Here is a 23,065-nt window from a genome sequence, read left to right on the forward strand (position 1 = left end):
GGAAAGACTCAAAAAAGACCACTGATACGAGTCGGTGTTTATCTGCCCTTAACTGACTGGGTGTCGACAGACCAAGCAATGTTTCCAGCAGTAGAGATGAGCGAGACGAGCGGTGGCGCTGTCGAGTAGGCACCCAAACTTCAAATAGTGTGCTCGTCTCTCCACGATGATGATGGTGTGTGGGGTCTGGCCAGCCTGGCGGACAGAGCGAGTAAGGGACACTGACAAATGATAACCAATGGATCGCCTGAGCAGACAACAGACGCAAGGTGACCAGGGGCTCGGGACAAACGGAGTTGAACAAAGAACGGAAAGAAGCCCAACGATGAGCGAACGAAGGCACGCCCTCTCCGAGACCACGGGGAGCACGGCTCTGACTATAAACCCATGGAATGTGAGGCGGAGGATCGGCAGCTCGGTGACGGGAAGTGTTCTTCCAAGTGTTCCGGTGCAGGGACCCCAGAAAATATCGCTGGCTTTTGTTCCCAAACTCGCAGAGCTCGACCGTCCGCTCGAGGATCAACAGTGCGGGGAGGGGCAAGAGGGGGGCTTTCAGGGGTATGTCAGTTGGAGTTGGAGACGAGGGGAGAAGGTCGGGATATCGGGACCTGTGAATATTGAGTCCAGCCTTTTGGGATTCCACACTTTTTTTATTTCTCTCTCGTATATAGTTCCGTCGTTGTAGTTGTCGGTAGTTCCGTCGTGAGCTGTGATGATATTCGAACAGCAGCCAGTCAACGTTTGAGTCGTTATTGTTGTACGGCCTCTATAAGTCGTTCCCACTCCGGTTACACGTGTAAGCTAGGAACTGTTTCTTGGGGATGGGTAGGAGGAAAGAAGAGAGAATAGTTCAAGAGGAACGAGGATCGGACGATCTTGAGGATGTAGAGGGCAAGATAAGAGAGGTAAGCTGACAGATGACACCGGGCTACAGTATCATACGCTAGCAAAGGTGAGAGGAAAAAAGACGCGGTTTCCTGTGATATTGGATGGACAGCCGTGAAAGGCAGGGGGGTCTTGCGGTTATTTTCCCGGGTGGCACGACATAGGGTGAGGTCCCTTATCGCATATTGGGCAGCCAGCTGAGCGGATTGGGGATGTGTGAGAGGCAGCACTGGCTGGCCGAGGGGGGGCCGATTGGAGATGGGAAGCCCCAGGTGGTGTGCATGGTGGGGAGAGATACAGCTGGCAACCGGCCTCAAAGGGATCACCGAGACCAGTGCATGGTGTAGAGGTATCCTGTCAGTCTGTCACGCCTGTGCTTGGCACATAGTGTACACAGTATTCTCCCTGCCAGGCCTGTCGAAGGAACAGACTGGAGGAAAGACATGAGGCATTGATCTGACGGGGATGGGCGGGGGCGGGCGGCGAGGGCGGGCTGGGTTCCATTCTCGAAGGCGGGCAGGCGGGCAATGGCTGAATGGCTGATGATCCAGGCCGAATCCATTGTTCCATATCGGACATGCCAGAATCCCATTTGTCTGGGTTCTCCTGGGCGGACCGCATATGATCATGCCGGCGTGCCACCTGGCCGCTTGCTGGTTTTAGGGGTCCAAGGGGTCTTTGCACGCCTCGAGCACGCACAAAGCAGCTGCTGACCTCCCATGTGGCTGGCGGCTAATCACTTTCCGTCCCTCGCTTGGGACATTTGACCGAGCCTTCTGACAACCATCAATTCTTTGCACATTTGGAATCTCTTTGAAGTTGGGCGTGCTTGTGTTGCCTTGTTCCTGTGCGACCCCGTCAAGTTTTTCTTTATGTTGTACTTGTCCCTTGTCCTGTCAAGCCACTCGTGTTAGTTAAACTCGGAGTTTATCAAAGAGCGTTCGTTGCTTTTCATCACAGTGCTGTTCAATGAGATGAAACTCCTGATGATGCTGACATCCGACGACAATGTTGATGTTTGGCAGAAATGGAAAAGAGAAACCGACCATTCAGTTGATCAGCAATGCCCCGCTCCGTCGTGCAGTCCCCACTGTATGCGCTCAGCGTACCCCACTGAGGCGAAAAGCACAGACAAGCCAGGAGCGTCCAGAATCCGGGGACCCTTGACGGTGGCAGTGATAGTGGGGCATTGCCCGTGTTCTTTGACGTTTCTTTTTCTCAAGTTGAGAAGAAACAAACTCGACCACAAGGCCTGTTGACGAACTGTCGACCTGCATTTGGTACACGCATTGTCAACGACCTGCTTGTCTGCAACACCTACGTACGCGGAATAGGTACAGACACGCATTTGCCAGGCACAAAGTATAACCTCAATGCGTGTATCAACAAGCAAGACCTTTAAAAAGCGGCATGCGGCATCACAAAGCTTAAAAGTCATCCTAAGAGATATCTAACACAGACTTCACCTCGACATCTTTTAACACCATGGAACGACTTTGTAAGAGCCGTCAATAGGCTCAAAGGAACCACACCACAAGGAGACCACTACAGTTCTCGAACAAGACGTACCTCTCATCACGGTACAGCCGTAGGGCTGGACTGGTGGATGGCGGGTCAGGTGGAAACTCTCTTGAAGGTTGTCACACGACACTCGGCTCTGCTGACTGTACACCTCTGCATGGATATAACTTGTTAGCGTGGTTTTTGGGGGTGGCAAAGAACTTTAAATTTCACACAAGAAATATCTGGCTTGTCCTTTATTTGGCCCCTGTTTCTCGTAGAATCAACGTACCAAGCTAACAAGTTATATCCATGCAGAGGTGTAGTGTAAACAAAAAAACGACGAAGATAACCAGGGAACGAGCACGGGATTTGAATATCACTTCATCCAAAACCATTCCCTATCCAGCTGACCCTCCTTTTTACGCATGGCAGATCATGTTTCAAAATTGAGTATTTCTGCCTGCCATACGGACCTGGCGAGCCTGGGGTAGTTCTATGTAACGACCATTGATTGATAGTCTGAAGATCACTATACTATATGTACGCTTCATGTCCCATCTCGAATTTTGTCTCGCTAGTTGTATGAAAGGTGCCGGCCCGTCATCCGATTTTTGCGGTCCTTCAACCCCGCCAAGCCGCCGACTTACACGGGCTGTCGGGCTAGCGCAGCAACGTTGGGATGGAATTGGAGTAACGTGGAGGAGCAAAGTGCGGACGACACCAACGGCAAATGTGGGGGTCTGTCATCCGGACTTGGATTCCCGATGAACCGTCCGGCCGGGTGTCAGTTAAATCCCAAGTTGCAGTCCTCCTGTCCGCATCCCGCGCCCCGGCATTCCGGGGCGCCATTGCGCCGATAATGGAGACCCACCGGTCGGAGCTAACCCGACCTGCCAAGTCCCCCGGCCGCTCTCAGTGAGAGAACCGAAGCCATCAACCTCGGCGCTAAGGAGTTGGCGTTCCAAGACTCGCTCATCTTCTCATGTGCTTGGAACAATCGAGGCAAAGAGTCTTAACTGAAGCGTGGGTTGCTGATCATGCCTGTGTATTGCGTGTGCCGTGTTTTGGCTTTGTCGATCAATCTCTTTGAGGCAATGCTGTGATGCACCGTGGTTGTTCCATTGTTGGGTTCCGGTTCCCCTGGAAGCCCGAATGAAGGACACAACTCGGAGCTTCAAGGTGATGGACACTTCAGGGGTACCGCTAATTCTCATTCCCGTCGGATTTATCCTTCCCACATACGGTCTAGTAGATCGGGGAAAGGACCTGCATGCCGGAGCGCCAACGTAGCAGATGGGGCTGACAGACTTAGCGAGGCCACTCAAGACGACTGGCAAGTTCCAGCATGCGGGTGACTCGCAGTGGATGGCAGGACAGCACAACTCCTAAACTTGAGTAGGACTAGTGGGACAGGGGGGATAAATCCGACGGGAGTGAGAAAAAGCGGTATTTGGCTTCTCTGTTATCTCACAGACGAGAAGTCTTGATACCAATCTAGGTCAATGGTCTCATGATGAATACTCACATACAAGATTGAGTGCCCTGTCTTCCAAGTGATGAAAACCAAGAGCATGGAACTTGAGAAAACATGCAGTGAGCTTCAAGATCATGATCTGAGGCGAACACACAGTATGCCTCGGTTGGGTATCGACTGTGCCCAAGTCGCACACAAGAGAACGTTCAATATCTGTTACATATCTTTCCTATGTTTTCCACTCAAGTTGACAAATGAAGTCTTCCCCACTACCACTTAGTTATAAACTCAGAAGCCTCATTTGTCCAAAGGCCAAAAAAAACACCTGTTGTCTGTTGATGCCTGGCAGCCCAAGAATGGGCCCGGCCGTGTTCCATCGCTGCAGCGATAAGGTGAGGGCCGTGTAGACAACACTGTACAGTACTATTCCGTTCCGTTACCGCGTGGGTGGCCATGGATGATGGGTCGGACGGGACCCTCTTGTGTTGAGATTCTTCTCCATCTTTGGGCGTCCAGGTCGTCATGCCTTGCATTGCATGGCCTTCAGATCGTACTGCCGCTAAAAAATAACGGCGGGTTCGGACTGGGAAGCGTGACAGGTCAAAATCTTCCAAGCCCAAAAACGTGCGCAGTGCGACTTTTTAAAGCCTCTCGTTGCGAACAAGAGAAGCATCCGAAGCCAACCGCGACGCTTCGAGTTGGGTCTTATATCTGTCTCCAGACAGTTGCTATCGAGTAAGTCGAAACCCGAAAGGGAGAGAACTGAATCGCCAACTCCAGCTCGTATACACTCGTCGCAGTTGCGCCATCAGTGCAGCCCAAACGGATATAATTCTCTCAAGTCCGGAGCTTCAAGTCAAGACACCAATTATCCCAATTGGTAGGCCGGAAGACGCACCTAAGACGGTCTAGATACTACCTCTACCTACCTCGACAAGCTTGTCCGACCAAGGACTGAAGAGGAAACATTCTGTTAGTTTCCACTTGTGAGATATTACACTACTATACCAGGCTGTTTACGTACGGTTCATAGTTGCGGTGCGCACTAACACCCAAGCTCCGGTCGCTAACTGGCCAGCGCGGTGTCCCTTTTTTCGGCGTGTTTTTGGCGTGTTGACGGGGTCCTCAGTACAACTAGGAATCCCGGATCACCGACGAACTGGTCCCGAGCGTCGTCACTTGTTCGGGTCGGGTTTGGAACTTGGGTCGGTCCCGTTCTTGAAACCCACCGTGACGCCTCCCGCTGCCATCTCCCTTAAACGAACCATTCTACCTAACCTCCGTCCTTTACACTCCCGTCCATCCAAACCTCCAAACCACCAACACTTGGCCAATTCCGAGGGCCGGACACCTCTTCCCGACATTTACGAACCCATACGCCATACGCCATACGCTCCCGTCCAGTTCTCTTGGGGCAGCAACGCCTCCGTCCAGAGGTCACATTGGTCTAGCCCAACGGTCCCGTCCGGCTGCTTCGCTTGCGCATCCGCTCGACTTGCGTATTGTCCATCCGATTATCGCCAACTGTATTTCGATCCAGATCCCCCCCTCTCCAGTCCTTGCTTCGCATCGCAGAACATCGAACTTCCAAAGACGCCCCGACTACGACGCGCAGGCGGAGCACCCCCGACACTCCGACAGAGCTTTTCTCGACTTTCGATCTGCAGCCCCGCCCGCCTGACCTGCGAGTCCTGCGAGACCCCGACCGAACACACATTTGCAACACTCCGAGTTTCCTTTATCCCTCGGGGCCAAACAATCAGCAGGAACGCGACAACTCCTTGCGCCCCGTCGTCTAGCTTGAATTTGGCGTGCCTCCAGTTTGACAAGCGTGTTGCTCAATTATGCTCGGGATATATGGTGGAAACCTGGAGAATGGTGGGTTCTGGCCCTGTCCCCCTTCCCGCGAACTATCTTTCCGTCCCATCATCATCATGCATGCGCCCGTCATCCTTCAGTCTGATCCCGTACGCGGCGTGCCCCTGTTGCCCGGACATTACATTCAGCCAAGCACTGCTTCTACTCTCAAACATGATTCGCAGCGCAGACTGTACTGACACATGCCGTGCCATTGATCCCAGGCGAAGAAAGACAACGACACGATGCGGAGGGGCAAGGCCGGTCAGCCTCGCTGTCAGTGTCGCCCGCCCTGCATCTGCCCAAGAACAAGAGCACCGGGAACCTTTGCGTAACGAGTGACAGCTCCGAAAGGGCGCGCCTTCGCTTCTCCTTCGATGCCGGCCCGGCTGCCGTTGAGTACGATGCCATGACAAGGTTAGCAAATGTTTACATGGTTGCAAGGAGTCAACACAAGGTTCACAGGGCCGCAAGGCTGCTTCGAATCTGGAAGCCCTTCACTTGTCTCACATTCACCGGTTTGCGGATGCACAGTCGCACAATCTGATTCGGGGCCCCCCACCGCCACCGCCCGTCCATATCTCGCACCCTGCCAGCCTGCTTGCTGACTTCCTCTCCCTTCCTTAGAAGTTCTGTCATGACCGACCACGACCACGGTCTTGGTCTCTCCGGTTTGCGACGCATTCGACAGCAACCACCTCCCCTCCGTACCGGCACTCTGCCCTCAGCACCCGGAAGTCGGAAACCTTCCTTCGGGTCGGCCATTACCAGATCTGCCTCCGTCTCAACCATGCTGGATGTGCACAACAACTCGATACCCTTACATTCGGTCCCCAATTCGCCAAGCATAGCCTTCACCGAAGACCTCAGCCGCTTCCCTTCCGAATCCCTCCACTCCTTCTCCTTCGCCCACCAGTCTGAAGACTTGATACACAACCGCCAAAACGTTCTGAAGAGGTCTATCGAGTTTATGAAGGATCGCATGGGGTGGTCAGTGGCGTCCAATACCGCCAATGCGGCTCTTGCTAGTGCGCAAGCACGAGTAACAGGCGACGTCGAGACTCAAAACATGTTGGACTTGTTGGCACGGGCACAGCTGGTGGGAGCTGGGAGCCTCCCCAACGGTGCTGTGACCTTGTCTACGGGGCCTCTTACCGGACCGGCCGAGCTGTCAGGGGAGAACATCTTCGACAAACAGTTTATGGTACCCAGGGTCGCGAGTCCAGAGCCACTCGAGGACGACGACAGCATAGCGCCAGAATCACCGGCCTCTCAGAAGACTATTGGAGCGACAAAACGTCAAAAGGAAATAGACACGTCCCGGCCAGCAAAGTTCAGCCTCGGCAACGACTCCGAACACTCATCCAGGAGTACAACCAACGAGAGCGGTACTACTGCGCAGACATCGCCATCAACCTCTCTGCGTCCAGGCTTCTTGAAGCGAACCATGACCGATACGGAGCATGCGCAGATGCAGCAGAAGCTCATGGATGTCATGGCGACACCTTTTCTTGCCGTCGAATCCGGTCCACAAGACCACCTGTCTTCCCCCGCCCGACAGTCATTCTCGAGCATTTCGAGTCAGCCACCTGCAATCTCATCCGCCGTCCATGGTCACTCGACAAGGTGGGCACCCGCTGCCCAAGCCATCTTTACTACCGAGTCGAAGCCCCCCTGGACGATTCTTGCCGCCAACGATCTTGCGTGCCTTTTGTTTGGAGTCACCAAAGCCGAGGTCAGGAAGATGGGAATTCTAGAAGTCGTGCAGGGGGAAAGGAGGGCGTGGCTGGAGCGAAAGTTACTTCAGGGATCATCCGACGACGCTGGTGACGGATCGGAGAGCGAGATCGTTAAGCCAGTCTCCCCTCCACCCATGTCCAGTATCCTAGGATCCCGTGGCGGAGGAATAACCGCGAAGCTCCTAAGCAAGCCCAACTCCCGAAACCAACCCCCAAAAAGCAACGCCGGTAGAAGAGCAGCGACGATTCACAATGGCGACCCGAAACCACCAAAACCAGGACAAGGTCATCACCCTGCGTCCCAGTCGAGGGGCGTATTGCTTTGCGGCGATGTGGTACCAATTCAGGTAAGTTCTGGCACTTTGCAAAATAATTAAAAGTCTAGCACTAACCAGACGTACAGAAACGCAATGGCGCGACGGGTTCGGCCAGTCTCTGGGTCAAGGAGAAAAAAGTGGGTCTGATTTGGGTTCTTGAAGAGATCCATGAGGACGTTGCGTATTTGACGCTGGATGAGGAGGGCATCGTCCTCAAGCTTTCTGGAGCTCTCGGTCCAATTTGGGGCGATGAGAACTTGAAGCCCGGTATGGATGTGGGCAAACTAATACCTCGCATTCCCCGCCAAGGTTTCGACCCACGCACTGGAGATATTGATTACGCACAGATTGCGAAGCGAAGATATTACACTTGCCGCAACTCTGACAAAATCAACATCCCAGCAACGATTGACCAAGTCAGGGGTCAGTCCGAACTGCGAGTAGCAAGTTTCCCGCATATCGCCGGTATTGTGGTTGTCGATCCTCAGACCTTTACCATCAAGAGCTCGAATTCGGTCTTCTGCGGTGCACTCTTCGGCCACGAAAAGCCCGATGGATTGCCTATCAGTCATCTCGTTCCGGACTTTGCAGGTGTAATACGCATTCTAACGGACGAAGATGGCATCGACCTGGTAGACGGTATCGTTGTACCCGAACACTCCTTCCGAAAAGCTGCAGCGTTCCTTGCATTGAAAGAAGGACGTCCGGATGCTGCAACAAGTCTACTGCGCCCCGAAGGACTTCCTGCAAAGCATCGTGATGGGTCTGAGCTCAAGATCGATATTCAAATGCGGGTTGTAAAGAGCGAAAAGCAAACGCAGATATCGGATCAAGCAATCGTCGAAGAAAGTGAGGATGAAGAGTCAGTGTCCGGCGCGGACATGACGGACAGTTTCACCGTTTCTCAGTCCGAACTTGTTTATGCACTTTGGATTACCTATTCACGGCACCTTCACGCCACCAAAAATAATCTGGGTTCCGCATCGCCCTTGTTATCTGGAACAGCAACTCCACTACATCAACCTTCACCCGGACAAACTCCCGCCCATACCCCTCCGAAAATGGATTCCGACTCGAGCTCGGAATCAGAATCGGAGACTCCAAGCCAGCGAAGGGAATCCGCAACCTCACTCATCACCCGCCAGCTGAAGGAAGTCGCAATGACAGCTGCTGCCAAGCTCACGGGCACACCAAAGGCCGTCGAGCCCAAAAAGGAAGACATTCAGACGCCAAAGCCGGTGGAGCCTCCAACGAAGAAAACAATCGACGACTTTGTGATTCTGGAAGACATGGGTCAGGGTGCCTACGGTCAGGTGAAGCTGGCTCGGTACAAGAACAGCGGCAAGAAGTGCGTGTTGAAGTACGTCACCAAGAAACGCATTCTCGTCGACACCTGGACGCGCGACAGAAGACTCGGCACCGTGCCTCTGGAGATCCACGTTCTCGACTTCCTGCGAAGGGAAGGATTCAAGCACCCCAACATCGTCGAAATGGAAGACTTCTTCGAGGACGACATCAACTACTACATCGAGATGGTCCCCCATGGGCTGCCCGGCATGGATCTTTTCGACTATATTGAGCTTCGCACGAACATGGAGGAGCAAGAGTGTCGTAGCATTTTCGTACAGGTCGTACGCGCCATCCACCATCTGCACACCAAGGCGCTGGTCGTCCACCGCGACATCAAGGACGAGAATGTCATTCTGGACGGAGAGGGACAGGTCAAGTTGATCGATTTTGGAAGCGCGGCGTACATCAAGAGCGGACCCTTTGATGTGTTTGTGGGTACCATTGGTAAGTCTTTTTTTGCTCCTTATCCTCCCCTTCCAACATTTTCCTTCGAGGATTTTTATAGCATACTAACCGAAACAACCTACAGATTACGCCGCCCCTGAGGTCCTCGCCGGCAAGCCCTACGGCGGCAAGGAACAGGACATCTGGGCCCTCGGCATCCTCCTCTACACCATCATCTACAAGGAGAACCCCTTCTACAGTATCGACGAGATCATGGATCGCGACCTGCGCGTCCCTTACGTCATCAGCGACGAGAGTATCGACTTGATACGGAAGATGCTCGATCGCGATGTCTCGAAGCGGTTGACAATCGAGGAGGTCTTGGCGCATCCTTGGTGTAATATGGAGGATGATTAGGGTCCGGATTCTGTTCGCGCGTTAAGTCAAGGGAGAAAAGCGTAGACGGGAGAAGAGGAAGGAAAAGCTGATGTGAATGAATGAAACGGAATTCTGTTACTACGCGTGGAGATGTTGTATGTTCTGAGCGTGTGCTGCCAGCAGGGATAAGAGAGGAGATACCTGGGGCCTGGGGGGGTGGGAACGACGGAGAAAAGTGGTTGGTGGTGGTTGTTCTTTCTTCCTTGTTACCCATGATACCGACATATCCATATTGCATATCATCAACCTAAAAACATCAAGTATTTTTGGTTGTTAGAAAAGAGGCGTTTTTTTTATTTTTATGATTCTCTTGTCATGAGCATATCTTACCTACCTACCTACATTTGCACCTGTTAGCTTTTATCTGGAGATATTTTCTAAAACCATTTCGTTCTTGTGGAATCATGAGATAAACAAGATAGACCACGACCTCATAGCGCAATCAACAATTGTGTTTTTCCATGATGTCTACCTATGAAAGTCATGCTTCTGTACGCTTCACACTCAATAACTTCTTTCGCCTTCAATCATATCCCCGAAGGATCAACATCCTCCGGTCCAAAGCCTCTTCCCAACACAACACACCTTTAAAATGCCACACATCCGTCCATCGATCACGGCAGCCACTCAAAGCCATGTTCAACTTTCGCCCGCTCGCCGCCGGCTGCTTACGGCTGCAGGATCGAGTCACACAGCATATGTCTGTTCTTCCTGATTGCGGAGAGAAATCGAGATGTGTATGTATGTGTCGTTCTGTTGACAGGCCTTTCTTTGAGCTGTCATGATGGAACCCTTCCGCAGCTATAAGGCTTTCTCTTTCTTCCCTTTTGATAATCGAGGCTCGGTCGGTCAATCCCCCCTCTGACGGGATTAATTAGATAATGAATGCACGAGTAGAAGGAACAAAAGGACAACAACACCACGGCAAATTGGAGCGCAGTACAACCCTCGACTGACTGGAGGTACGACGGGAGCTTCGCAGCTAACGTGGACTTTCAGATATGGAACTGGAAACCCTTCCGCAGCTATAAGGCTTTCTCTTCCCTTTTGATAATCGAGGCTCCGTCAGGTCAATCCCCCTCAGTCGGACGGGATTAATTAAATAATGCGCGAGTAGAAGGAACAAAAAAAAGGACAAAACCACGGCAAATTGGAGCGCAGTACGACCCTCGACTGACTGGAGGTACGACGGGAGCTCTCAGCTAACGTGGACTTTCAGATATGTACGTAGCAGGCTTAGTTCTTTCTAGTCACTTGGTGTTGTTGGCGTGTGTGACACTCCCAGTGTCGCTCAACTGTCACAGCACCCAGATGAATGTTAATGAAAAAACTGTGAGGCTGGGATCATAAGTTCAGGAAGAAAAGTGAACGAAGTCATCCCCAGGAGGTGGAAGCGGAATGGGGTTTTGGGAAGAATGGCAGTTATGCGATTTGTAGGTAGGTACCTGCCCTGGTACTGAGCCGTCAGTCTGGCTGTTAGTGAACACCTTCAACCACAACGATCAAACGCTCGTCATTTGCGCAAGTGGGTACTCCAGTATTGGCTAGAAAATTGACGAGGGATGAAGAATGGGACGAGTTGATGTTACTCGTATACAGAAGGGCAGCAATGACATTGTTCTGTCATGGCGACTCAGTCTTCTTCTGATGGTATTTCAGGCCAGCTGAGGTTGTGATTGTGTGGTACCTTTGATGGGCGAGAACGACGCAAACAGGACAACACCTACCGGCAGCCGGCGACAGGTACAAGGCACCTCCCAGATACTTTGCCCACCTGCCCTTGCCGTCAGAAGCAGCCACTGAGAGCGGAGCAAGCGTAGCACAGGGCGGGAACCCCACTCGGTGAATGAAGTCACTATCAAGTGTCAACAACTTGAGCCGTGGACGCCCTTGTCTTCATGGCATGCCATTCTAGATGCCTTCTGGTTTGCTTCCTCTGATGGAGAAACAAGTGATACAATAATTAACGACATCAACAGCTTCATGAAACAACCTCGATATCTTCAAAAGAGGGCAAAGTTCGTTGACGTGCTGGGCCATTACCTTGTTGTGGTAGGCAATGGTAGTGGTACCAACCCCAGGCTGTTTCCAACCGTACCTTGCGTAGGCGTGTCTAGGGGAGAGCTCCTGAGCTTCCCTGCACCATGGGGCTGCCACCACTCCCCTACCCGTCTGCTGTCGACCCCTCTTCCTCTTTTTGCTGGATTCGTCTTTCCATCCACCTGCAAGTTCGTTCTCCAAATTTGCTGGTGTGAAATTTAACCGTCTTCCATCACCCCTCCCGTCCACTTTTTCCACCTTACCTCTCTCTACCTTCTCTGTTTCTCTACCTCTTCCCCTTCTACACTTTCCCACCTCAACCTTCCACGCCTCTCTCGTGTCCGCTCCGAATCCCTTCCTCTTTACCTCTCTCTCTACCTCTACTCCATCCGCCCCTCCTCACCTCCTCGTCTCCGGACCTCTTCTTATCTCCTCCTCCCCTCCTCGGCACTTTGATCTACTGTGAGTCTTCCCCCGTCGTTCCAACGCAAAGCATCGCCTCCCCGGTTGCCCTTGACCTCCCTCGCTACCTTGCGCCTGGGGGAGGAAACCGGCAGCATTCCGACTGCGGACTGTATTCACCACACGCTCTCGAGCTCTAGTCTCTGATAGGACTCGAGGTAACCTCGACTAACACGTTCTATCTGTGCCCAGCTAGACTCTTTGACTATCCCGTCTCTGAGTGCTTGCCTGCCGCTCAAACGCCCAAAAAGGTACGTGCATCCCCCGGACCTGCCTGCCCCGCTACTAGGGAGCCTCCCACTCCACCGTCTGCAGGGACAGCTCTGCAACGGCCCACCATTTCTCCTTCTGTTTTGCTGCGTTCGCGGCCTTCCATCACTTCCAAGTATCTGTTATTTCGAGTTTCTATCAAAGAAAGGGCACCTGTTCTGTTGGTCCTCAAGTTTGTACTGTTGGTTTCCTTCCATCTGTCATTTTACCCTGTGGCTTACCTAAGGCTCTTGCCGTTTTTGGGGTGCAGCAACAAGAGCTTGAGCTTTTCTTTGTCACATTGCCCACTGACTTTGGCCTGACTTCCCCCAACACCCTCGGCCATCAAGTCAAACTATCCCCAACCAGCCCTCCCTCTCAACGTAAACAACTACCTGTCTACAAGCTAGGTGGTTCGTCTACTAATCCCCTCCTCCTCCATCCAGATCGGACTTCTACTCCTCCAACCTCTCAACCCATTCACTTCCCAGCTTCTCGGAAATACATCATGTCTGCCAGCCAAGACTCCATTCCCGCCAACGGTGGCAGCATCGAGGAGAACCTCGATCACCTCAAGCTCGATGACAATGAACCCCGCCTGGGCCCCGATGGCGAGCCCGCCCCCAGAACCGACGAAGAATACGCACAGACTACCCTTACTCTGAGAGCCATCGTGTCTTCCAAGGAAGCTGGTGTGATCATTGGCAAGGGCGGCCAGAACGTTGCCAACCTCCGTGACGAAACTGGCGTCAAGGCCGGTGTTAGCAAGGTTGTCCAGGGTGTTCATGACCGCGTCCTGACCATTACCGGTGGCTGCGATGCTGTCTCCAAGGCGTACGCTGTTGTCGCTCGCTCCCTTCTCGAAGGCGCCCCGTCTGTTGGCATGGGTGGCGTCATCTCTGCCAACGGCACTCATCGTACGATTGAACCCACTGAAATGCTTTGAGCACCGCTAACCTTCTGTGTAGCCATCAAGTTGCTCATCTCCCATAACCAGATGGGCACAGTCATCGGCCGCCAAGGTCTCAAGATCAAGCACATCCAGGATGTCTCGGGCGTTCGCATGGTTGCGCAGAAGGAGATGCTGCCGCAATCAACCGAACGCGTAGTTGAGGTGCAGGGTACTCCCGAGGGCATTCAGCGCGCTGTCTGGGAGATTTGCAAGTGCCTGGTCGATGACTGGCAGCGGGGCACCGGCACCGTTTTGTACAACCCTGTTGTCCGTGGCGGTGGCCAACCTCTCGGCGGCGAGCGCAACTATCCCCAGGAAAGATCGTACGGTAGCTCTCGTGTCACACGGACTGGCAATGGTGCCGATTTCAGCAGCAACAGTGGTGGACGCCCTTACAACAACCGTCGTTCTGATTCCGACGCCGCCTCTCGTGGCCCTCCTACCCATGATGAGAACGGAGAGGAAATCCAGACCCAGAACATCAGCATCCCCGCTGATATGGTTGGCTGCATCATTGGACGTGCAGGCTCCAAGATTAGCGAGATCCGCAAGGCCTCTGGTGCGCGCATCTCGATTGCCAAGGTGAGTGATGAGCCTTTAATATGTTCAAGGTGAAACGGTTATTAACACGACTGATAGGGTCCTCATGACGAATCTGGCGAGCGCATGTTCACCATTATGGGCTCTGCCAAGGCCAACGAGACCGCTCTGTACCTCCTCTACGAGAACCTGGAGGCGGAGAAGACGCGCCGCTCTTCCCAGGCTCTTGAGCCTTCCGAGTAGAGTGCGGAGGAATCTTATGGCCCGAGGCTGTAGCCAACGAGACTCTCCTCTTTGCTGAAAGAGTTGATGGCGGCAATATTTCAGTTATTTGACCACATTACCCAGGTTGTTTTACATTAAAGGAGTACGCTCGGCAGCCCCTTGTTACGGGTCGTTCCAAAAATGACAGCCGCAAGGCTCGGAATTGTGGCAGGAAGCACGACAGGACGACAATTTCTTGATCAAAAGCATAGTCGACGGACCACCTTTGGTTCTCCTTTACGAACTGGGTCATTCCTTATTCCGCACTGTATTCGGCAACACCTCCCTTATCTCGCCAGTTCACACATTTTTTGCCTAGATAGGCCGCGCAAGCCGGCCTGGGTGGTGGAAATTTTCGTGTGAGGGCACTCAGACTACAAGCCTTGTCTTTGACTTGGTGTCGTTGTTTGTATCCACGAGCCGATTCCAGCATCGACATGGGATAGTCCAGCGTGTTCGCAGCAGACACCCATGCGATTCCTTACACCGTTCAACATCTTTCCCGCATCTCATCACCCGAGCCTGTTGGCGTGCTTTCTCGGCATTCAGCACTACCGCCGAGGCCTCTCGCATCTCTTACACCGAATCTTTTTTACTGCGCTGATACATACGACAGTCCTGAAATGTCCATCGTCAGGAACTATATCACTGTGCTTGGATCTGGCCAGAACGTTAACCACCTGTTAAGTGGGGGTCAAAACCTGCTTGGTAGTTACTTGGGCGTAGATAGCACAAAAATGAAGGGCAATAAAAGTCGTTTTTTGGTCTAATTCTATTTTGCGTAGTTTTACATCCGTGAACCGTGTTTATGAAGTTGACATGTCTTGCTGAAGATGGGATTTAACGTCCCCGGTTTCGGCACATTTTTGTCGAGGGGAACCTGCCCCTGGAATCTTACGCTAGACCCCGCAAAAAGGGCAGTGAAACTGGCGGCGCTAGCGTAGGCCGACCCCTGGTTCCCACCAAATAAGGTTAGATAGCGCAACGCAGTGGTGATTACGGCGCATGTGCCGGCCAATCTTGACAAGATGACAGGGCTGGCCGCGCGAAATGGGGCATGGAGCTTGATGGAAAAGCCACCCTGTCCGGATGACGGATCTACATACAAGAACCTTTACGGACAGCTTCCTCCGTAATTATTTTTTCCATGGGATTTCCTTGACCAACACTCTCCAATTGATTGACCAGCCAGCTCTTTCCAGACGGCTTTGTCTTTACTCGAGCCAATTCTCAACGGACCTTTGATCATATCCCGTTGTCTCCCTTCCCTCTCTTCCTCCCTCGTCAAGGGCCGTTCGAGTGTAGCATCACACAACCGCGAACCACAACACAACCGGCCCCGAACACTACACATAACCGTCATCATGGCTCGCGCAAAGCAGCCAACGCCCGTACGGCGTGAGGTTTCCTCCGAATATATCAGCAAAGCCGACCGAAAATCGCCAACTGGGGAGGAAGCAGTTGTTGTCTCCGGCGCAGATGGAAGTGTGAAGCCGTCATCATCATCATCATCATCCCTTGCGGTACCAATGAAGAAGGAAGCCGGCGTCGTCACGCTCCTCATTGACGTTGCGGGCATTTACATTTCTTTGTAAGTCGTCGTCGTCCCGGTCCCGGTCCCGGTCTCGGGGAAGAAGAAGCATTGAATCATGAATCAGCAACTAACACAGAACCAAAACCCACGAAACAGTCTAACCTGGGCCTACCTCCAAGAAAAGCTCACAACAACCAACTACGGCGCCTCTTCTTTTTCCAAAGGCGAACGCTTCAAATTTCCCGTCTTCCTCCTAACCATCCAATCCCTCTTCGCCGCCCTCGGCGGCAAACTGTTCACCGTCCTGTCCACCCCCAAAGGCCAGCCAGTCCCCGCCATGATCCCCTCGCGCGCCATCTTACCTCCCTTGCTACTAGTAGCATTCACCAACGCGCTCGCCGCTCCCTTCGGGTACGCTGCGCTCGGTCATATCGATTACATCACGTACATCCTGGCCAAAAGCTGTAAGCTGTTGCCGGTGATGTTTTTGCATATTACTTTGTTCAGAAAAAGGTATCCGCTTTACAAGTATTTAGTCGTGGCGGCGGTGACGGCGGGCGTGGCGGTCTTTACGCTGCATTCTGGCTCCAAAAAGCACAAGACTTCTTCTAGTCATTCAGGCCAGACAAGTTGGGGATTGTTGTTGTTGGGGATCAATCTGTTGTTTGACGGCCTGACCAACAGCACGCAGGATTACATTTTCCAGACGTTTCAGCCTTATACGGGCCCGCAGATGATGATGGCGAATAATCTGTTGTCGTCGGTGATCACGGGCGGGTATTTGGTTTTGTCCCCGTGGCTGGTTAAAACCGGGTTGGGCGAGTGGTTTGGCATGGCTCAGGCTACGGGCAGCGAAGGGGAGCTGGCGGGCGCGTTGGCGTTTTTGGCGAGACATCCCGAGGCTTGGAGGGATGTGCTGGGTTTCGCGGTTTGTGGGTGTGTTGGGCAGGTTTTTATTTGTGAGTTTGTTTTTTTTCTTCTTTTTTTTTTTCTCCCTCCTTCTCTTTTCCCCTTTTTTCTCTCTCCCCTTCTCCCGTTTTGCTTCCCCCTTTTGATTCCCCTATTTTCACTCTTCGACCCGTGACTAACAACCCATCATTTAGTCCATACCCTCTCAACCTTCTCCTCCGTCCTCCTCGTCACCGTCACCGTCACCCGCAAAATGTTCACCATGATCCTCTCCGTCGTGGCTTTCGGCCACCGCTTGTCTCAAATGCAGTGGCTCGGCGTCGGTCTCGTGTTTGGTGGTATCGGTGTCGAGGCCGGGATCGCGAGGCGTGAGAAGCTGGCTAAGGAAGAGGCGAAGAGGAAGGCGAAGGCGCAATGATTTGGGTTTTGCTCAGTTAGTTCCATGTCGGGTAGAAATGAAACTGAAGCAATTATTTCGGTCTATATAGGTAGATGGTATGGTGCGAGATAGAGAGACGGAGAGGTTAGGATGTGATATTGATCGATATCATGCACGTATGCATGTGTGCCGATGTTCAGTTGGTTACTTGGGGCTGGAGGTTTTTATTGTGTACGAATATTGTTTGTTTGTTTGTAGGATGTGACTCGGGAGGTCTAGGCGTATTTCGCATGTACATATATATATATATATCTAGTGTGAAAACACATACTGCTAGTACATAAACAACTCAATCGTGATTATATCCGTTATCGCGAAGGTCTAGAAGGCAGGTAGGTAGGTAGGTATACACACACAAGTGGTATTTGTTGGCAAATGCTGTTCAAGAACATAGTCTCGATTATCATCGGCCCGCGGGTAAATTGATCCTTAGGTAGATCTCGTCTCATTTCTTCCTCCGTCGTGTACTTGTTCTTCTTCACATATGTCCCCGTCCAACTAACTGATCATCCATAAAGAATGAATCATAGGTAAGGTTTGCGATCTCTTAAGAGTTGCGCCTTCTGATCTACTCGTGCCTGTAGTTTTCATGTTTTGTAAAGTAGACAGACAGATAGGCGTACTGTCGTCTACTTACCTACGAACCAGAGTTTTGTATTCCTCCTCCACCTATTTTATGAGGCGGATGGATATCCTTTCCCCAGATAAACCAAGCAGATGTCGAATTTCGTTGAGACCATCAAATCTCCGCAACAACTCTTCCCATTCTCAGATGATCAAGTGTTTGACATTTGCTCATTGTCCATATCATTGTTGGTAATATGCACAAGTAGACACAGCGCAGCGGCGAGGATTCGTAAATGGACCAGTGAATAGTTGTGTGAATTCATTCTTTTCTTTCACCATGTAAATCGGAACACATCCGTTGCCCCTATACCTTCCTCCCACTGTGTGTCTGCCGGGCTGAAACAACCAACCAACAAAAGAACAACCAAGAAGAGGCTTAACAACGCCCAAACAAACATGAAAAAGAACAAAGGGAAAAGAATAAGTAGGCCACCCAATCAAGGGGAAATCGCAGAAACGAAAAGGTCGGGACAAACGTGTATAGCATTTCACACCAGACCCCGAACCTTGACACCTTTTTACCAAACCACACCACCAACCAGCACAAAACAAAAAGAACAAAGTCCGCAACATAACGCCACCTTTCAATGCTTGGCATAGTAATGCTGAACCAATGAGTACAGTAATGATATAGATACAAAGGATGATGATTTCCCTGCAGAGACTGATGACTGTCCAGCGTCCTCATAGCAGTTCATCAATAGACCGAACAATGGGGCTTTCTCCCTTTGTTGGTGGACTCCTAGGGTCTGCCACCTGTTTTGGCCGCCCGAACGGATAGCAAGGATCGCGGGGGAACAGTGTCTCCCGGGGTGAGAACAACCCTTCGCCTGGTGTGGGCGGCACCTCCACGAACTGCATACCGGGAATGCCTGCAAAGGGCTCATGAAGAGGGTTCGCTGTCATTGTCTCGGCACGCGGTGACATGAGTGCGGCATCCTCGAAGTCTCGTACGACGGCTACATGCCTCTCTGGAGGCGTAACGTCCTTGCTCTTTTTGCGCTTGGGCGGTGCTCCCAGTGTTGGCGCTGCTCCTAGTGTCAACGGCACAAACCCGAACCCTGCCTGTGAACCGAACCGATGAGCTGAAAAACCCGGGGATGGTGGCGGCTTGGAGAAGGCTGCCTCGAGAGGTGGACCAAAGCCAGGTGACTTCGGAGGTTCTGCCAACGTGGGAGCAAAAAGTCCACGAGAAGGCTTCAGTTTCAACGGGGGTGATGGGGTGGAAGACCTTCCCCTATCCGGCTCGGGAGACTTGAAGCTGAAGTTGCTGAAGTTAATGTCAAAGCGACCAAATCTTCCAGGATCCTTCTCGTCTTCCTTGATAGCCCATGAAAAGGTCGAAGGAGCGGATGATGGACCTGGCGATATTGGCTCCCCTCTCTTGGGAGTAGAGTGCCCTCGGCCTCGTGTAGGACTAATCTCGGGCGTGGCGAGTTTCGACGCAACATCCTCCCTTGGCAATGGCGCAGTCAATGGCTCTTGTTTCACCGGTAGATCAATGTTATCGACTGACAAAGTCATCCTGTGCTTTGAAGGGACTCTTCCCAGGCGTGGCTTGAAGCTCGAGGTCGTTAGCTTCCTCTTTGAAACCTCCTTCTGAAAATCCTGTAGGCAGTACATCAGCCTCATGTTGGGGCTGATCCACCTGCTTTTGGCCTGTGCGGCATGATAAGCATCGTTGACAGTGAGATCAGGGTTCTGATACATTCCGTAGGCGATGATCAAACTAGCCGATCGACTGGCGCCCTGCTGGCAGTGAATGAGAACCTTCTTCCCTTCCTTGGTCCTCTTATCGATCATCTCGCAAAGTGTCATCAAGTCATTTCCAATATCCGTGTTGTGATCCCATGGGATGTGAATGTACTCTGGCTCCTTGAAAGATTGAGCCTTGGGGGTTGTTGGCGTATCGCTCTCTGGGATGAACTCGAATGCCGTGGCGAAGCTGCAAGTGGTAACCGCGGTATCAGGTACTGGGGAGTCAATATCTGGTCTCTCCTGGGAATCCGAATCCTTTTTGCTTCCCATCCCAACCTTGAACGGGTTCGAGACCTCGCGCGCCACGTTGATGACCACATCGAAACGAGCAGCTTCCTCCGCGGTAGGCTCAAGATACAGGAAAACGTTATCGTTATAGATGCATACTGGCCCATCGGGATAGCCTGGCGACTTCTGGTCCTCGTTATTCTCCACTTCATGGTACGGGTCGACCTCGTATATCGCCTTGTTCGCAACCTGTGCCTTGATTGGCGCCTCTTCTTCCGGAATGGTAGAGCTTAAGCCACTGGGTGCCAAAGGTCTTGATGGCCTGAAGAATTCTGAAAGTCCAGATTCATTGCGCTCCAAGACAGTCGGTATTGTCATTCCCCCTGCTGGACCAAATGTTGCAGACTTCAGACCAGAGAGCATGTGAGGGGTCGAGGTGGAATGCTTTAATGCACGGCGCTGGAGGATAGGAGGGACCGAAGGTGAAGGGGGCACCTCTAATGTTGTGCGATTCATCAAGTCTGAAGTGTTCGTCTTGAGGCTGAGCAAGCTTGGCTTCCGCTTCATGCCAGGAATTGTTGGCTTGATGAAGGATGGAGAGGAAGGCTCGGAAACCAGAGAGGAAGCCAGGGAGCTGAAGGACGGTTGGATGGAAAGCCCTTTCATGTTTTTAGATCTCCGCGGCGCGGGCGAGGTCATGGGGCGTTGTCTAAGGTTGGGGTCCGATACTGAGAGACTGGCCATGCGAGACAAATCGCTTGTGAAGGGTTGTGTCGGCGCCGCCAAGGTAGAAAGAGGTAGTAGGTTTACTGGCGAGTCCGGAGAAGATGATGGAGAGGGATCGGAGAGATCTGAAGAATCCGTACACGACACAGTCGTAGTAGGCGAGGATTCGGCCGACTCGGTTGCTCGGCTTGACGCGCTGTTGTGATGCTTGTGGGCAGCATCCGCATGCATTGCATTTGGTCGTAGTTGGGGTGGCTGTGTATCGCCGGGTAGTTTTCCGGACTCGAGGCACATCACTGACTGCGGGTCGACCACGGTGATGGCACTCTGTTGGTCCATGCCCTCTGGGCCTAGGTCATACACGGACATGAACGAAGGGATCTGATCCTCATACAACCGCCGTGTCGTGGCCGAAGGCATGTTCGATACCCGGTGTGTGAAAACAGGTCACCGTCGCTTGCTGCGGTCGAGTCGCGACCACGGTATCGATATCGCAGGAAAAGGATCCTGTCGGTTAACTTGAAATAAGAACAAAGATGAATGAATGAGTAAGGCCGTGAGTGTTGGTTAACAGCCAAAGTTTGGGCCAGGCGGGACAGCACTGCTGAATCCTTCTTCCTTTCCCAACTGTAATCGACTTGTAATTGTTATCCCACCCGAGGGAAAACAATCAAGCCTTGAGGTAGAAATGAATTATGTGAATGCGCAGATGAAGAGCGCGGGTTGAAGTCGTTGCTGGTCGACAAAAGTCGCAATGAGTCGCCTCGTGGGTATCGAGATCGGACGAAAAGAGAAGGGTTGCGCGAGGACGGGATGGTGATCAAGGAGCCTTGGGCGTCAAGACATTATCATTATCGGGTCTGTCGAGAGGTCGCAGGGTCACAGCCTCCAAGGCGGCATGAGAAGAAGAGCGGTCGTCGGGTTGTGGTCGATTGACAATCGAAGGACTGACAAGAAGGAAGAGGAGGGGAAGAGGTTTCTTTGTCCTGGGCTACCTCCAATCCAGACTGTTCCTTTGGTGCGGTCCAAGCTCTTTAGCGTCTTGACACTTGAAGTCCTCGTCGAGTTCGAAAGCTGAAAAGGTGGAGGAATTGGGGGGTGGAAAGATGTGGAGGAAAAGAGGAGATCAGGAATTGAGGTGGAGGATGTGTGAATTACGAAGGAGGGTGGCCAGAAGGGAAATGGGAATGGCGCAAATTCAACGAATTGGAAGACCGGGTGCGGTGTTGAAGAGAAGGGAAAAGTGGGTGGAATTGTGAGGTTGTGTTGTGAACAAGAGAACAAAATTGGAAGCAGCGTGCAGAAAGCAGACAACACAGGTGCAGAGCCACATTCACTGCAGAGGGAGAGACGCAGAATGGAACGGCACGCTCCAGGCTAGAACGAGCTGGGACGGAGTGCCAAAAGTGCTTCACTGCTGCGCTGCACCCACGCACGCAGGCACCTTCCTAAGGTTGAGAGGTTCCTGCCACACACTCTCTGACACTCTCACACTGTAGGCAGGTACACTGTGGGGCCAGGGCAAGAACCTGTGAACGGGAACAGGGAACGCTGGTCGTCTTTGCACCAGCCTTTTTTTGGTATCGGCCCTGTCACGCTCACCTGCACACTGCACACTGCTTCACCATTGGTCGAAAGCGAACTCGCAGCAGAGGAGGAGAGAGGCTCTCGAAGCAATGAACGCTTCCACGAGTCCGTCCAGACGGGAGCTTGGGGCAAAGTTAGAGCCCTGCTGCCCTCCCTGTGCTACCGCATCTACTCAGTCGTAACGGAAATGCTTTGTGGATAATACAAGGTTTATGAGCCAATCCAGTTGGCAAGATGCTGCATATGCAGCTAAGAGCAAGCTCAAAACGCCCGCATAAGGTGTGGCCTTCCCCGATTGAGGATTTCCGTTACGACTGAAAAAATGCGGTATCTTCAGCCCTTCACATGGATACCTTATTTGCGCCCAAAGCGAACGAATGGTGTCGAGTTCTCTGCTTCTGCTGCTCCCGGCCACTGCTGCTAGGTGCTCCTGGTTGCGTGCAGGCTGTTGGCCGCTAGTGTGGGTCAAGGGGGCACACTTACAACCAATCAGAGAAGCGTCGCAGGTGGCCTCCGCTGCCAGCTACAGCGGCCGGCGGCTAGCTGCCACTCAATGCTAAAAATAGACGCAAATTGTCCTGGTCGATGATTGGCTGTTGCCCTTGGTTTGATTATCATGATTGCTCCAGTCACCCGCGGCTGGCTTGTCTGACCAGACTGAAATGGATGATCACCCAGCTCTCTCTCGCTCTCTTTTGCTCAGCTTTCCCAAGTTGATGTTTTCGGCTCTTTGAGCTCTTCAACTCGGGCAAGGAGCGATGAAGTTGTCTCGAACATCACAGCGCTAAAGTGAGATTATTGAC

The 23,065-nt window shown here is 52.4% G+C and overlaps 5 protein-coding genes across 5 annotated transcripts; 4 read left to right on the top strand and 1 right to left on the bottom strand.

The window, feature by feature from the left end:
• Nucleotides 1-4,231: 4,231 nt before the first annotated feature.
• On the top strand, nt 4,232-5,042 carry B0H65DRAFT_255402 (uncharacterized protein). Its single transcript, XM_062822545.1, has 2 exons — nt 4,232-4,597; nt 4,663-5,042. The coding sequence occupies exons 1-2, from the start codon at nt 4,320-4,322 to the stop codon at nt 4,772-4,774; spliced, it is 390 nt and encodes a 129-aa protein (XP_062679268.1). The 5' UTR covers nt 4,232-4,319; the 3' UTR covers nt 4,775-5,042.
• A 1,027-nt stretch (nt 5,043-6,069) lies between these two features.
• B0H65DRAFT_255353 (uncharacterized protein) lies at nt 6,070-9,976 on the top strand. The gene is made up of 3 exons (XM_062822544.1): nt 6,070-7,805; nt 7,862-9,569; nt 9,655-9,976. Exons 1-3 carry the CDS (start codon nt 6,357-6,359, stop codon nt 9,924-9,926), a joined length of 3,429 nt encoding a protein of 1,142 aa, XP_062679269.1. The 5' UTR covers nt 6,070-6,356; the 3' UTR covers nt 9,927-9,976.
• A 3,053-nt stretch (nt 9,977-13,029) lies between these two features.
• Nucleotides 13,030-14,514, top strand: B0H65DRAFT_255445 (uncharacterized protein). Its single transcript, XM_062822546.1, has 4 exons — nt 13,030-13,081; nt 13,145-13,615; nt 13,667-14,232; nt 14,290-14,514. The coding sequence occupies exons 2-4, from the start codon at nt 13,207-13,209 to the stop codon at nt 14,431-14,433; spliced, it is 1,119 nt and encodes a 372-aa protein (XP_062679270.1). The 5' UTR covers nt 13,030-13,081; nt 13,145-13,206; the 3' UTR covers nt 14,434-14,514.
• A 1,027-nt stretch (nt 14,515-15,541) lies between these two features.
• Nucleotides 15,542-17,622, top strand: B0H65DRAFT_528682 (UAA transporter). Its single transcript, XM_062828899.1, has 3 exons — nt 15,542-16,045; nt 16,145-16,947; nt 17,092-17,622. The coding sequence occupies exons 1-3, from the start codon at nt 15,819-15,821 to the stop codon at nt 17,313-17,315; spliced, it is 1,254 nt and encodes a 417-aa protein (XP_062679271.1). The 5' UTR covers nt 15,542-15,818; the 3' UTR covers nt 17,316-17,622.
• A 983-nt stretch (nt 17,623-18,605) lies between these two features.
• B0H65DRAFT_255515 (dual specificity phosphatase) lies at nt 18,606-21,334 on the bottom strand. The gene has a single exon (XM_062822547.1). It carries the CDS (start codon nt 21,093-21,095, stop codon nt 18,648-18,650), a length of 2,448 nt encoding a protein of 815 aa, XP_062679272.1. The 5' UTR covers nt 21,096-21,334; the 3' UTR covers nt 18,606-18,647.
• Between the last annotated feature and the right edge of the window lie 1,731 nt (nt 21,335-23,065).

The sequence above is a fragment of the Neurospora tetraspora genome (genome assembly GCF_033439725.1).
Source record: "Neurospora tetraspora strain CBS 560.94 chromosome Unknown B0H65scaffold_6, whole genome shotgun sequence".
NCBI classification, from domain to species: Eukaryota; Fungi; Ascomycota; class Sordariomycetes; order Sordariales; family Sordariaceae; genus Neurospora; species Neurospora tetraspora.